Here is a 16,331-nt window from a genome sequence, read left to right as displayed (position 1 = left end):
ACTTCTCCACTACAAACGCTGGGACCTTTAGCCCCGTCTCCTTCCCTCAGAGTGAAGTGAACGCCCAGGAGCTGTCTCTCAGCCTTGGGTAATTAGTCTGCCACCTTCTCGTTAGTGTGCTAATGAGTGTATCTGAGCACGAGATGTGCCAGTTGCACCTAACAGCCTCCCAAAGGCGTCCATTATATGCTCTCCGGAAAAAAGGTGCTCGTTTAATGATCGTATTGTCATTCTTTACATCTCCCCACTTACCGCGCAGTAAGATTATTATGATTACAGTCGTGATATTTTCACAGACGGCTCAAACCGATAAATGTGTTTTCTATCACCGTCTTTCTGTGGAATTTCATCTGAATGTACAGCCAGCAGAGCAAAAAGCTGGCAAAAGTAAGGAGAAGCCGGGTATCTGATACGAAGAGACCTGAGAAACGCGATACCCAGCATGCACCAGGGCGCGGGCGCATCACGCCACAGAGTTGCCGATAATGCTTCTCCCTTGGTAAGGCCACTAGGCTAATAAGCTAACCCAGCTGAAGGTCATCGTGAAAGTCATGCGTGAGATCTGACCGAGGCTCCAGCAGGTCCTCACACTGGGTCAGCAAAATGCCAGACTGCACCAAAACTGCCATCTCAAAGCAGCTTAGCTGAATCTAATTAATCAGGGGCTGAAACTAAGAGCTCGTATAGGGTGGTTCAAGGGACAAGAAGCGGGAGAGCCTGTTAAAGGGCATTGTATTGAAGTTCACGTTGTCATTTTACATTGATCTTTTTCTTGGAATGTCTTTATTGTGAACAGTTTACAAACAGTCTTGTCGATTTGGCCTGGTTCCTAGTTACAGCAGGTGGCTGCACGTTTGGCTGCACTGCCATCTAGTGCCTCGAAAAATAACACACCCTGTCAAAATAGAAGCAGGATTTACACAGAAGCCTCAAAATCTTGTAATTGTGCTATTCGGAGCTTCTTCTCTTTTGTGGTTTCCATACCAACACACGTAATTATGTTCCCAAAATGAATGATGAACAGCTCTGGAAAAAAAATTAAGAAACCACTCTATATTTTTAAAAATTCTGCATGTTTAATTCCCGGTTTAATCTTGGTTCGGCGGGCAGAAGGCTACACTGTGAGGCAGGCTGCTTCTAGGCATGAAGTTTCTATTTGCTGTGGTCTTAATTTTTTCCAGAGCTGTATCTACATTTAAAACTCCTTGGCAAAAGATTTTTCTGCAAGGGCTCCAATAAACATAGGCTTTTTGCATTTGTGTGAGCTCGTGTGTGTGTGTGTGTGTGTGTGTGTGTTTGTGAATGTGTGCATGCCAGAAAAACAAGGCCTATCTGTCTAATCTATTTTTGATTGCGGGTATTAGGCTGAGTGGTTTCTACGGCTTGTTTCATTTTGTGGAACCAGTTATTCTGGCTGGTCTTTTTCATTGACCGTTAACTGATGCCTGTCTTAAACCTGCTGTACCTCAGGTGCATTTACACACACACACACACACACACACACACACACACACACACACACACACACACGAGCATCTAAGTGCCAATACTCCTGCACTGAAAATAGACTGGCAGCTCACGGAGGCCCAAATACGTTAACTGACTTTCTCCTCCACTGGCGTCCATCAGCTGTTATCTGTCTCAACATCTAATGAAGGGAAAGGGTGAAACAACATCCAAGCCACGAAACGAACAGCCTTCACTGCAACTGCCTTCTCATTGGACCAGCCACAGAATGACAGCAAAGAGGGCTCAGACGATGGTTGATATACAGGGAAGTAAGACTGAGCAAGGAGGACATTGGCTTGTGATTACATGAACCTCATCTATTGCACACAGAGTTCTCGAATGGGACATGATTCCATGACATAAAATAAAACATGTCTGTCAACAGGCAACGACTCTCAGATATAAGTCCTTCCCCAGTCAGCCCCTGAGCCCGGAGTTTTCGGAGAAGCAAACACGTGAAGTCACACCATCGCTTACACTCACCACAGGTATCTACATGCTTCGTTAACTCCGATTAACGTCAGCATGTCTTTGGACTGTGGGGGGAAACTGGAGTACCTGGAGGAAACCCCATGATGACATGGGGAGAACATGCAAACTCCACAAGCATGGAACCATGGTAGAGACTCAAAACCTGGTCACAATACTGACAAATTTGTGTTTGCAGGAATTTGCAGGAATCATTTTACATATTTAGCAGGGGATTTTGTTCCATGTGACATACAAATATCAGACAGCAGCGTCAGCAACCGTCCCTGGAGAAAATTGGATTTAGGGCTGCGCTCTAGGGCCCAGCAACGATATGACGAATCTGGATGGAAATCCCAAACCCAACGAGCGACGGCCCACCCACCTTTTAAGACGTATTCTTAAGTTAAGGTGCTTTATTTGTTTGCTTCAAGATCATTTTCCATCATCATGGGATTGACTGCACAGACGCTAACTTTCTCACAGTGTTCTACTTTCTACTGGATGTGAGGAACTTCAACCACGTAACGTTTCCATTGTCAAAATAACAAAAAACCCAACACTCTCTAAAATCAGTGCCGACATTTTTATCGTTCTTCTTTTTTTAAGATAGGAGGATTTTGATAAGGTGGACAAGGTTCTAATGTGACCCATTAAAAAATGTTTGTGGTTACAGACCAGTGCAGTGACAGGAAAATAAGAATTCAAGATGGAAAATGTTTCAGGTGCATTACGTGCTGAACCACACAGACTCAGTCATTACTGCACTCGTTCGCAGTGTGGGATTGCAGGTTATTAAAGGTCAATGGGAATCTTTTTTTTCCACTTAAGCTTCATCTTTTTTTTTGGTCGAAAAATAAGTAGCAAGGATATAAAACCAGATTACTGATTCAAATTCAGCCCCCCTCAGTCCTGTGCTGGATGTTCCCCAACAACCATGTCTACCTTACAAGCAGACATGACATTTGTCAAAGAATTGTCAAGGCAACAAGCATTAAAACTGTTATGCCGACACAGTGGCCTATATATTTAGACTGGCCAAAATGTGAGTTACACTGAAAGGTCAGACCCCAGCTGATCTAACAGAGCTCATTGAAATGTCAAATCCACTAAGATCACAGGATGTAGGTCTTCTTGTAATCTTTATAAGTGAAAATGCTGTTGGTGGTGAAGCTCTCAGCTCTGACACTTCCCGCTATTTTGGACTAGTTACCCGGCTGTCCCCAATGTGTCAGCATTTATCCAGACTGAAGGTCTGCCGTTCTTGATGTATCACGTCTTACCGAATCTCATTCCAGTTCCTTAAATATGACGAGTGGGACCCCTGTACGGTTGTTAGTCAGCATCAGCACCAATCCAACAATACATCCCTCCTGGGGACTGATGGCTTGTAGGCCGAGAGTCAACAATGCACGAGCTGTTACCCCTACATCTACAGAAGAAAACCACAGATCTAGATGCAGTGACAGCACAGGCTGCTCGGCCAACCCACAAACCAACAATGGCTACACTTCCACAGGGCCGACTGGAAGTTTACTCTATTATGAACCTTATTGCTAACACCACCTATACACATTTAACCGAAGAAAGCTGGCATGCCTTGAGACTGGGTGGGGGTGTCTGCTGGATAGCCTTGGACCTCCAAGATTTTGCGTCTTCTGTAATGACCAGAGAACCTGTTGTTTCCTCCCTTACCGTCTGGCTTTTCTTTCTCTGCAATCTCTATCCATCCTCTAGCTCTTCCGTTCATCATTATACTCTTCACGTCTTCATCATGCACCTGTGTGGTAGCTGTACTGGCCAGTAGACCATCCATCCATCTTTTGTACCCACTTGTCCTGTGCAAGGTTGCAAGGGTCCAAAGCCTGTCCTGGAAGCTCTGGGTGCAAGGCAGGGAATAACCCAGGATGGGGTGCCAACCTACTGCAGGGCTCGCACACCATTTATGCACACATCCAACGCACATTCACACCTACGGACAATTTGTCACCAAGTCACCTCAGCATGTTTTTGGACTATGGGGAAAAACCAGAGTTCCCAGTGGAAGTCCCCTAACGATAGAGGGAAAACATGCGAATTCCACACACATGGAGCCAGGGAAAAGACTAGAATCCCAATCCCAGAGGTGTTAGGCAACAATGCTAACCCAGGAAGGACATCATATAAAAAAAATAAAATAAAGATAAACTCATAATAATTACCCCTTTTTCATCCCAAACTAGCATCTTCACACCGCTGCATGGCTCTTTTATATCACAGATCCTCCAGAGAACAAATTTACCTGCAAATCTAAGGTACCATCACATGCCTTCAGCAAGTATTGAAGGGCACAGTGCAGGGGGACACCCTGGACAGGATGCCATTCCATTTCAGAGCAAAGGCACTCAAAGATTACGGGCAATTTATAGAGCCAAATTGCCTCACTGCATGTCTTTGGTCCGCGGGAGGGAAACCTGGAATATCCAGCATGTCACGGCGGAGGAGGAAAGAAGGTGGAGATCCACTGAGCAGCTCTGGGACAAACAAGGGTTTATTGAAAAAGATGAACACACCGCGGGGGGGCGGGGAGACACCAAAACAAAAGAACTGCGAGGGGTCAAAAAGAAGCGGGAAACAATAAAGGCTAAACTAAAGACCAAAAAACAATCATGACTAAGGAACTAGTCAAGGAACAGGATTAGGAAATAAGCAATAACAAGTAATACTGTACATCTCCAAACCCATCTCTCACTGATGATCTAAACCACTTCTTTGCACGGATTGACAGGGACAGCAATCAGTCCATCACCAAGCCAACGCTGCAGGCAGCTGCATCACTTGCACCTGCATGGAATTCACACAAGGTGAGTCGGGCCCTAAGCTTTGTCAACCCCAACAAAGCCACTGGACATGAAACATTGTGAAACATGTCCTGAAACATTGTGCAGGCTAGCTAACAACAGCGTTTACCAGCCTGTTTAACATCTTCTTGGAACAGACCATTGTCCCCAACTGTGTCAAGTCTGCTACAATCATCGCTGTCACAAAACATGCAGTGATAAGGGTCCCTGAAAGACCATCGCCCAGTGGCCTTGACCTCCATTGTTATGAAGTGCTTTGAGTGAGTAATTCTAACACACATTAAACGTGCCCTGAACCAATAACACTTTGCTTAAAGGGCAAACAGGTCAACTGAGGGCACTGTCTCACTGGCCCTTCACACTGCTCTAGAACATTTGGAATAACGGGATAGCTATGTCTGGCTGCTGTTTGTTGATTATGGCTCTGCTTTAAATAACATCCCCCCTCAATAAGCTGACCATTGAATTAAACGACCTTGGTCTCAACACACATCTGTGAAAGTGGATTCTCGAGTTTCGACTTTCTTACCAGCAGACCACAAACACTGTGCATGGGTAAGCATTCCTCCTCCTTGATAAGACTTGGAGCAGCAGAAGGTCGCATGCTGAGCCCCCTCGTATACTCCCTTTTCACGGACGACTGCAAACCCATCCATGATTCTAACATCATAATTAAGTTTGCAGAAGACACCGTTATGATAGGTATGATCTCAAACATCAGCAAGTCAGCCCACAGAGAGAAGATTGAGAACCTGGAGATCTGGAGCCAGGACTATAACCTGTCTCTCAACCCATAGAAAACGAAAGAACTGATTTTGAAATTTGGGAGACTCAAGGGCCATGATTATAATCCCATCAGCATCAATGGTGAGAAGGTGGAGGCAGTTGGGAGCTTCAGATTCCTATTAGGAGTCCATATCAGCCAAAACCTGTCATAGTCCATTAACACGACAGAGGTGGCCAAGAAAGGTCTTCAGAGGCTAGACTTCCTGAGGAGTCTGAAGAAATAATAACTCCCACAACAGCTTCAGCTTCTCCAAAGGCACCACAGAGTTCGTCGTCACATACTGCATTACGGCATGTTACTCCACTCAGGACAGGAAGGCCCTCCAGCGTATTATCAAAACTGCCCAGAAGATCACTGGCTCACCGGGGAGGAGAACAGCTCCTACCCCAGAGCAGCGACATTTATGAACACAGAGCTCCCTCCCTTATAACGATGTCCAATCCATTTACTGGCCCTGAATGTTTAACCACCACGACTGTTTCATTATTTACTGCCCCTCCACCCAGCTACATGTCCGCCACTGTGATTGCTCCTTTATTACCTACCTCCGCTCACCCCAATACTATAACTATTTATTCTACCCCCCCAGTGAGAATTCTGTGTATGTCGATCCCCTCCAATCAATGCTGTGCCACTTTGATTCCATAGTGGCGCTTATTCTTTATTTTTGTTCTTTATTTGTAATCATCTTTTTCTCTGTATACTTTATTTATAATATGTCTTACCTAGGAGGCAGTGCAGTCGTGCAGTGGTTAGTGCTATTGCCTCACACCCCTGGGACGTGGGTCCGAATCTCTGCTAGGGTTCTGTGTGTGGAGTTTGCACGGTCTCTCCATGTCTTAGTGGGGCTTCTGCCTGGCACCCACACCAGTCCAAACAACATGCTGAGGTTAGTTGATGTCTAAATTGTGCATGAATGCCCTGCAGTTGGTTGGCACCCCATCATGGGTTGCTCCAGGCCGCCCAGGACCCTGAATAGGATAAGTTATGGATGTCGGCTATATCTTACCCAAAAGTGGTACTGCTCATATTTGTAAGCATAACTTGGCATCTACAGGCTTGTTCCAAGAAAGATTACGTCGTATTTGTACAGTGACAGTAAAGGAATCTTCTTCTTCTTTAGACAGTATTGGGGCTGGGCTGTGACTTTTCAGAACACAGGGCAGCAGAATCTCATAAACAATTTTTATCTTAGTAGATTTGGAGGATGCCTTCTAGCAGAGAGGTTCCAGGTCCAAGTCCCATGGAAAGATGGTCCTTTGGGACAGAGACCCCATCTACAAAGTGATCTTTGGTTATAAACAAAAAATATACACGTATGAATGAGGTCATTTAACTTGCTCGGCAGTTAGTCTAGCCTCAATGCTTTTTTTTTTTTGTGGCAAACTAAAATCCCCCATATGTTCTTGTTTACACTTAACGTGGAGCTTCTAACTCTAACTGGCAGCTGGCCGCTTTACCATTGAACTGACGGCGCACAGACGAGAGCCGAGAAACGACACCGCATGCATTGATGATGCTTAGCTTTCAAGCCAGACGGCACCTAACCCGGCCTGAAGGTGTGAGAATCAGATATCAGAGGCAATACCCAGTTTGGGCTCTCATGTCTGCCAGCAAGGTGTTGAGACAGCTCACTATTCTGCTGAAGCTACGGGTGACTCATCGGTGGTTCACGTTTGAGAAATGTGTGGGTGCAGTAAAAATGGGTTTGGTGGGGAATGCGGCAGTGGACGATCGCAGGAGATGCACATTCACTTGCCCGTAGTGCTCTGAGCTCCTAACATGAATCTACAGTGACAGAGACGGGGCAGAATAAGTATCGTGTCGGGGTGAGAATTCAAAAAAGTAGGAAGTGGTTTCAATGTACTGTACATTAACTTTAACACCAAAACTATTAATAAATGGTGAAACCATGTGACATCGCTCCATGTCGTCAAGCTCAGCAAACTGCCTCCAAACTGCATCTGCAAACTTCACCGCATCAAAATGGGTCCAGATATCTTCTGGCTCCGTTTCTGCTCAGAAATCCACCAGCATCGCGAGCGACGCTGCAGGTTCAAACTGCGTGCCCCTTCTCAAGAAGAACAGCGAAATTACAGCGTCTTTTTAAATCTGCAATTTACAGTAGTCTGTACTGCAATTTATATAATGCAGAGTCACATAGTTTAATTACAGTTATGCATTTTGAATATTTCACTGTTATTGCAGTACCGTGAATGGATGTTTTCTTTCATGGCATCCAGATTCTGCTAATCTCATTTAATATGACACAATAACATACCCACACATTTACGACAAGCAGGGTGGCCAACAGCTAACGTTATATACAGTGGGCGTAAATGCGTGTGTGAGCATGTACGTGTTACATTGTGGGGACCACACATCCCCACCAAATGTCCCCACAATGTGATAAACACGTGTTGTTTTGACCTTGTGGGGACATTTTTCCAGTCCCCAGAAAGGCAAACTGAACTTTATAAAAATCTGTGACTGTGATTAAGAAACTGAAAATGCCAAAAGTCTTGTATTTTGCTTTGTTACTTATGGTTAAGGTTAAGGCTGGGTGGGGGTTAAGTATGTCATAGTTGAGGTTAGGGTTATGCTAGGGTTATGCCCCCAGAAATGAATGGAAAGATGTGAATACAAATGTGTGTTTGCGTGTGTGCACCTGATGAGGTCTATCTATCTATCTATCTATCTATCTATCATCTATTCTTCTGTTTTTATATAGAATATACAAAGAAACAATGCATGAGTCATAACAGAATCGAACCAGGGTGATGGGTTTTTCTTTTTTGGATGAGTCAGACAAAAAGCAGAAAGCGTGCTAAACACTGGACTGTCCCCCAACAAGCACTACACTCCATCACCCACCCATCCCACACCACCCTCACCTGACACTGACCACACATTTACAACCTCGCCAGATAGTTGTAGTATATAATCTTCATCGGCGTTATTTTAATCATATAACAGTAAAAGCCGCACCGACATGTTCGTGTCTGCGCAGGGGTATTTATCAACAGTGGTGTGACGATTATGTAGTTCATCACTGACTATCGGCAAATTTAGACCATGTGCAAGAAAGGAGAACTAACGCATCGCACCTAGCTGCTTAGAAATTCGCCTGATCGGATCCATTAGACTGGTGACAGTCCTCTTTTAAAGTTGTGCTTCCCACGTTAAAATTTCTGCATGCGCACTGCATGAAAAGTTATGTAATAAGCAAAGCAGTGTCTGTGTATTACACGGTGCGACTTGCATCCTAACACAAAGTTTATGAGGTAGAGTAAGTAGGCCGCGTATTACTGTGTGACTCATTTCCTTGTTTGCGATGTTGTTGCGGGTTTCAACTTAACGCCTGAATAAAATACTCCGTTCCCTTAACCACCGAACAACCCCTTGTGCCAGAATAAACCACAGATGCGCAGCCGTCCATGTCAAAAGATCAGTGCGCATTCTTGCATTGTAATACTACAGTAGCCTAACTAAAGTTCTTCTGCAGACTTCCCTGCTCAGCACAAGCATTCGCGCAGTCCTTCTTTGCACAAACACAGTAACTGGTTCAGTTTTACACTTTCATCTCTTTTTTTGTTGTTTTTTACAACCCGAGGAAAACTTTCAAATACTCAAGACGCACAGTTTCAGCACTTCGGATCGTGACAGCGACTGCAAGTAAACCGGTATCGCAAACAGCTTTGACCGTCAGGCTACTAAGGAGTAAGTAAAAAAATGTCCGTTACTGAGTAAATCAACAGTAGGATAAATTATCCCAGGTATACTATAACGATTTGTCATTGTCGTGCAATACCTCCCTGTTTTACGCATGCAGACAACACGTTGACCTCTTTTAAAGTTGGTGTGTGATATTTCCGTGTAGATGTTGCGCATGTTTTAAACAGTATTCTATGACTGTCACTGACACTTCTTGTTAGTCACCTAATTTACTATAAAGAATTAATAACTAATGTGTTTTAACATATACGTTGTAACTATAACCACCGTGCAACATGCATTGTTTTAAATAATTTTTAATACATGCATTCGTAATGAAATGATATATCGCTACCAAGGTAAACTATTATTTTGAGAGAATATTTCGGCGTATCTTGAAGTTCACTCTAGTTTGGACCTCAGCTGTCAGTGCTGGATAATGCATACAAGCAAAAGTAGGATTAAAGAAATGTAGTGTTATAAGATAATGTCAACAAAATAGCACAAATACCCAGTCATTTACTATATTAATTTACTGTGCATAGTAGGATGTTGGTCTGTTCTTTGACAAGAAAAGGCTCCATTTTCGTGAAGTGAATAGGTGCAAATGGACTTCGTACTCAGTCCTACACTTTCCATAAGGGTACAATGATGTTTAGGTCCGATGACTGGGGAGGAAATGGATGAGATTTATGGAACCACTGTTGAATTTGTTTATTTGTGAATTTGTATTTGGAGGGCATTATGATCCCGGAATGTGAGAATATCATGAGCCACTTCAGGCATAGTGTCCATTTGCTCCTGTAAAATCCGTCATCAGACCTTTCGGTGTCTGCAAAACGACTGCCCTTACCAATAAACACTGCGGACGGAAGACTTCTCCAAAGGAGTGAAAGACTTTTGCCATTGTTTAGGGTTTCAGGTTTTCCTTACATCAGGTTACGTGCCTTTTAGCACTGGCCTGTGTGAGTATAGCCTCTGATATTTTTGGTCACAGAGGGATGCTTCCGTTATGTGGCAGTTTTTCAGGCAGTTTTTTGTGTTGTTGAACCGGCTGTCCTGATAAGCGTCTTCTTAGCCCCGTCGGTAAACTTGAGCTCACAACCGATATATATATATATTTTTTTACTGTTCCCATTGATGCTTTAAATAATTTCAGTTAGCAAAGTCATTTTAGTTAAATAATAGTATTGCTTTTGACAGCTGCACCCGCAATTCACTGACTTTCGTCTCTTTGGAACTTTATCAAAAACTACAAACGATAGTATTTGACACATGGTACGTTATCTGACTCATACCGCTATGATTCCCCTTTTTAGCTGCGTTTATAATAATTCATAGTTGTTTTGAAGTTAAAGTCATTTTAATGTGGTACTTCCATTCTTTTGTCAACCCCCTAGATAACAAATGTATGTAGCTGTTTCTGATTGTCGAGTACAGACATGTAAAACAAAAATCAAACACCTTAAACCGACAAAACAATGATATTATGATCCTCTGTTTTATCCTCCTCTACACACTGACATCTGGCCTGACTCGCATCAAAATCATCTATACAATCATATACAGTCTACCCCTAAATTGCAACTACACTTTACTTACTTACAAAGTTCGCATCTCTGCACTTCTTATTTACTGTCTGTTTGTACCTTGCACGCCCTGTTACTATAATGTTAAGTGTACTATATGTTACTTTATGTTACTACATGTTACGCCTGGGCTATGGATAAACGTTGTTTCATCACTCTTTGAACATGTATGAAGCTGCTGATAACAATAAAGTAACCCTGAACGTGAAACATACTATCCCGTATAACCATATATTTGTGTGTCTTTGTAAAAGGATCCAGGATTGGCAAGCCTCACCGTTTCTCCGGAATGTGCGCACTAAGGAGCAGCGAAGGGCACCATGCGGCCCTGCGTCCATCTTCTTCCTTTCTGCAGACCAGCGAGGACGAGGAGATGGGACAGCGGCCGCTGACGTCCGTTCCCAGACGTTCCTCGCTGACTCATCGGCTGCTGGGCCTGCAGGGTTGCGCACGGCGCATCACGCCAAGCAGACGCCGCATGCGGCAGATGACCCCCGAGGAGAAGAAGGATGCTTCGTACTGGGACAAGCGGCGCAAGAACAACGAGGCGGCCAAGCGCTCCCGCGAAAGGCGGCGGCTCAGCGATTTCATGCTGGAGGGCCAGCTGCTGGCGCTGAGTGAGGAGAACACCAAGCTTAGGACGGAGATGCTCTGGCTGCAGTGTCGCTTTGGCGTGGCCAAGGACGGGCAGCCAGCCCAAGCTCCTTTGCATAACCTGGCACCTGCTGCTTTGAAGTCCAGCTTCTGGGGTTTCGGAACTAACCCAGGCTCGCTCTTGGGGGAGCAGAAAGATCTAGGAGACCTGCTGCAGGGCTCGAGGGTCTCCTGGACAGGTGCGTCCACAAGCAACGGCATAGGCCAGAACTTCCAAAACCCAGAAAGTCACCCCATGTACATGGCAGGCTCCTCTGGCCAGCCGTACTACCTGCAGCCTCACAGTCATTCACGAAAGAGGGCTTGTCTCCAGCCATATGAGAAGACCCTGCAGCATCCCTACAGCAGGACAGGTGGAGAAGAACCAGACAGCACTGCTAACTACCAGCTGTGCTCCAGCAAAGAAAATCCAGGGGCCCCTGAACCGCAGCCCAGCTCCAAACTCTCTCCTGTACTACCCCACCAGGCCCCCCCCTCATTCTCAGCTTCCTCTCATCTGCCCCAGAGCCGGTTTCTTCCCAGCCTAAACAACCCATCACTATGCAGCAGTCTGGTCCTGCCCTGGGGTAACCCTAACCTCCATTTATCCCCGATCTATTACAACCTGCCCTTCTATCTACCCCTCGAGGGCCGCGAGCTTCTTAATCACAGCCTCAAGACCAGGGGTGATGCTTTCTCTGCAGAGCTGGCACACCTGAGAAGGTACTTCTTGTCAGAGAGCTGCTAGGGAAGCACATGGACCATAGAGATGGTTTTGGAGCAGCAACGCAGGTCAACTCTTATTGATCTGCATGTATCAGTGTAGTGATGCTGGCCATTAGCAAAGAGTACAGCATCAGGCTCCACCTCAAGGAATGTGAAACTGCGGAGGCACTTATATACTTCTGTATCGAATTTTCATAGGTTTTGTTAGTGAAGATCTTCATTAATTTCCACTTTATTTTGTTATATTATTCAAGGATCAGTTGCTTATATTTCAGTTGTGCGGACAATTAATTCTGTGAAGTATTTTTTTTTTGCATTTCCAGTGTGATTTTTTTTAAACACTGAACAAATGTCAAATAGTAAACCCAATAAAGACGCCTGGCATTAATCAGTGATATTTCATTTTTACATATCAGCCACAACTGTCTTCAATGACATAATGAAATTTGATGCTTCTCCAACTGTTGTGCTCATTTTAGTCACACTGCAAAAATCTATTTCTTGTTCAAAAACTGAAAAGCTGAACTTAATCTAACAACAAAAGTATTTCAGTAGTATGCCAGTAATAATTCAAAAGTGTCATGACTCGGTGGCTTTTAATTTTTAGTAAAGCTGCAATCATTGAATGGTAAAATGTTTCTTTTTCAGGTTATAAATATATTACATTTTAAAATATAAATGATAATTTATTTTCTGTTTTTTAAATCGTGGATATATTAAAAGTATACAAATAACCTATATGTATACTGTGCACATGATGACAGTTTGATTATTTTACCACTTTACAGACATTTCTGGCGTTTTAAAAGCTTCATGATTTTTATCAACGAAATACGTAAATTGAACATCTATTCATCAACATGGTGCTACACCAATTCAGAATATATTTAAAAACCGTTTCAGCTTAATTTCAGAAAACCATTCGGTATCTGATACATAATAGTCACCATTATAAAGTCGTATAATTTTATATATTTATTTTAACAGATTTTCACAAAACACTTAAAGGTTCCAGAATGCTTTTCTCTAATAAAAGTTTCTAATTATCAGGATACCTAGTTTATTAAATCATTCCGCTAATGAGAAATTGATTTAAAATAATTACATATTATTCAATGTCCAAAGGAAATATTTCCAATTAAACGATTGGTATTTTTTTGTAATTCATAATAGTACAATATATGGCACAACAGAACGCACATGCATGACATGCGTTCTTAGAAATTCACGTAGAAGAATCACAATCGGAATCTTTTATTCGCCAAGTACGGAGAAGTACAATGAACTTCGTTCAGTGCTTTCTTTCGGCATATATGTTATGTAAAAGTCTGTTGCGCTTTCAAGTGCGGCACTATACGACCTCTTCCATTTCAAATTTGTCAGTATGATCTGAAGTACCCAAAATAATTGAAAGAATCAAAAATATCGGATTTATCAAATGAAAAGGCAGAGCCATTGGGTAAAGAAAAGACTTGCGCAAAAGCATAGGACAGACATTTGTTGCGTTATTTTTAAATCTGGGTGTAATAAGGAATTTATCACACTTATCACATTGAAATCTGCAGTAAACATGGCACGTTAATTTCAAAGCTTTAATTCTTAATTATTTATTAATTCTTTCATTTTTAATCCTTCCAAATTGACAAACGAAATAGGCATACCGGTACAATGTAAATCACAGCTAACGAAAAAAACTGTATTTTGTGGTACGCCGTTGTTTTTTGGGTTAAATAAAAGTACATTGGAATTTTAGTAAGCGAACGGCGGTTAGAGGTGCATGGCATGGAAAAGGTTAAAATACCGAAAGCGGCTGTAGGTCTCATCAGCGCGTGGTTTTCCCCTTTTCCCCGTCGCGTGGATTCCCGCGCAGAAGCGCCCTTCTGAATTATGCAGAGAATGCAGACTCACTGTAATGGATGAAAACATGACCAGATTTAGCATTCAGTTAGTACGTTTCAACTATATATTCGCGAAAGTAAGTTTTTCGGTGTGATATGTGTCTTAATTAAGTTAACATTGCAACCAAATCAATGCATTTGACTTAATTTTCCATATGTGTTTCATTAAACAAATATGCCAAATTTTAAGCTTTGCTCAAGGCCTGTGTCATGGGGGGTTGGAGGGGGGTATTCATGGACCATGCGCCCTAAATGAGTAATTTTACTACCACTCCCCCAAATAACACCTAGCTTGTAAGGCACCCAGAGTAAACCCCCTCTTCAGAGACCCCCCCCCCCAACAAAAATTGTGTTTATTTTCCACCCACCCCCGCCTGAAAAAAAAGCACCATCCGACATTAACTGTCATTTTTCCAGCTTCCAGTGGGGAGATCACCTCGTCCCTCTCCCCATCTTGTGCTTCTGAGAGGTAGCCTGCATAGCCCACAAACTAGAATCGGGGCGCCTACTTTCACAAGGTTGACTGGGTTGCAGTCCATGTCGCCTAAACCTAAATCTGGCAGTGCACACCAAGGACATCGTGTTTTATTTTATTTTAAATTTATCTTTAAGGTGTTTGCCCTAAAATAAATAAATAAAAACTTCTAGTATGTTAAACAATTTAACATTATTTACCATTAGACATTTTACATATTAAAACTTTGTGTGGTGTCAGATTTTTCCAAACTACTGCCGCTTACGTCCAGGGACGGATTATGGGTTTTGTGGGCCCCTGGGCAAAACGTTCGCGAGGGCCCCCCACCACCACCTCCAGTACCACCACCACAACCACCACAATTCAAGGGCCCTTGGCAGCCAAATGCCCTCCCTATAGGGTCAGGGGCCCTTGTAGGCAGAGGATCAAAGAATGTAGGCCCTCTAAAATAGACAAACGAAAATACATTGTTAATAAGCGTTGCAAATTGTTTTGGGCTAGGGGCCCCATGGGCCCCCTGCACCCCAAGGGCCCCTGGGCAGCGGCCCCACTAGCCCGGTCCGTAATCCGTCCCTGCTTACGTCTTGAGATTTGTTCTGCCTTCATTGCGCGTATCACTTGAGTGGTTTCCACGTCATCTGTCTTACGGATTTTGAGTTGCCTGATGGTAACAGAATGAAGAAAAATTTCAAAATGACCCACTCTCCCCTTTTTTAGAGTATTAACCCATTCATCCACCAATCCATTTTCCAAACCGCTTATCCTACTGGGTCACGGGGCGTCTAGAGCCTATCCTGGAAGCAATGGGCACAAGGCAGGGAACAACCCAGGATGGGGGGCCAGCCCATCGCCAGGCACACTCACACACCATTCACTCACACATGCAACCCAGGTGGAGACTCGAACCCGGGTCACAGAGGTGTGAGGCAACAGTGCTAACCACTGCACCACCATGCCACCCCCTTGACCCATTCATGCTCCCCTTTTTTAGAGTATTGACCCATTCACTCTCCCCTTTTTTAGAGTATTGACCCATTCACTCTCCCATTTTTTAGAGTATTGACCCATTCACGCTCCCCTTTTTTAGAGTATTGACCCATTCACTCTCCCATTTTTTAGAGTATTGACCCATTCACTCTCCCCTTTTTTAGAGTATTGACCCATTCACTCTCCCCTTTTTTAGAGTATTGACCCATTCACTCTCCCCTTTTTTAGAGTATTGACCCATTCACACTCCCCTTTTTTAGAGTATTGACCCATTCACACTCCCCTTTTTTAGAGTATTGACCCATTCACACTCCCCTTTTTTAAAGTATTGCATAATTAAAGTCTGTATAGGCAGGACTTGGCAGACAGCATACTGATGAAGTAATAAGAGAGGAAAGATGCATATAATTTAAGGAAATAAAAGCACTGGGTCAAAAGTACTAATAAAATTAAACTGGATGATGCTTAATATTTTTTGAGGATGTTTTGTATTGCATCATAAAATGATAACGTTAAATAATGTTAAAAGGTATCTAGTGCATTATAGATGTTATACCTTTTGATAAATATTTATAGCCATATTCATAATGGTTTATGAATGCATTATGATGCATTTTGAATGTGTTTATAAATGACTAAAAACATTGCCTTAGGAAATGTGTTACCTGACATTTTCTGAATGACAACGAGCAAACTTCATTTAAT

General features: G+C 43.2%; 1 protein-coding gene across 1 annotated transcript; it reads left to right on the top strand.

Annotated features, from left to right (window-relative positions):
• The first annotated feature begins 9,019 nt into the window (after positions 1 to 9,019).
• Positions 9,020 to 12,759, top strand: si:dkey-172o19.2 (NFIL3 like protein). Its single transcript, XM_048976889.1, has 2 exons — positions 9,020 to 9,324; positions 11,162 to 12,759. Exon 2 carries the CDS (start codon positions 11,197 to 11,199, stop codon positions 12,286 to 12,288), a length of 1,092 nt encoding a protein of 363 aa, XP_048832846.1. The 5' UTR covers positions 9,020 to 9,324; positions 11,162 to 11,196; the 3' UTR covers positions 12,289 to 12,759.
• The last annotated feature ends 3,572 nt before the right edge of the window (positions 12,760 to 16,331 follow it).

Source organism: Brienomyrus brachyistius, chromosome 15, assembly GCF_023856365.1.
Source record: "Brienomyrus brachyistius isolate T26 chromosome 15, BBRACH_0.4, whole genome shotgun sequence".
In the NCBI taxonomy this organism is placed as follows: Eukaryota; Metazoa; Chordata; class Actinopteri; order Osteoglossiformes; family Mormyridae; genus Brienomyrus; species Brienomyrus brachyistius.
Note: the sequence above shows the minus strand (reverse complement) of the source record. Positions and strands in the feature narration are given on the sequence as shown.

Bases quoted from the DNA above. Each gene is read 5' to 3' on its own strand.
- si:dkey-172o19.2 (XM_048976889.1), top strand. From the start codon at position 11,197: ATGTGCGCACTAAGGAGCAGCGAAGGGCACCATGCGGCCCTGCGTCCA.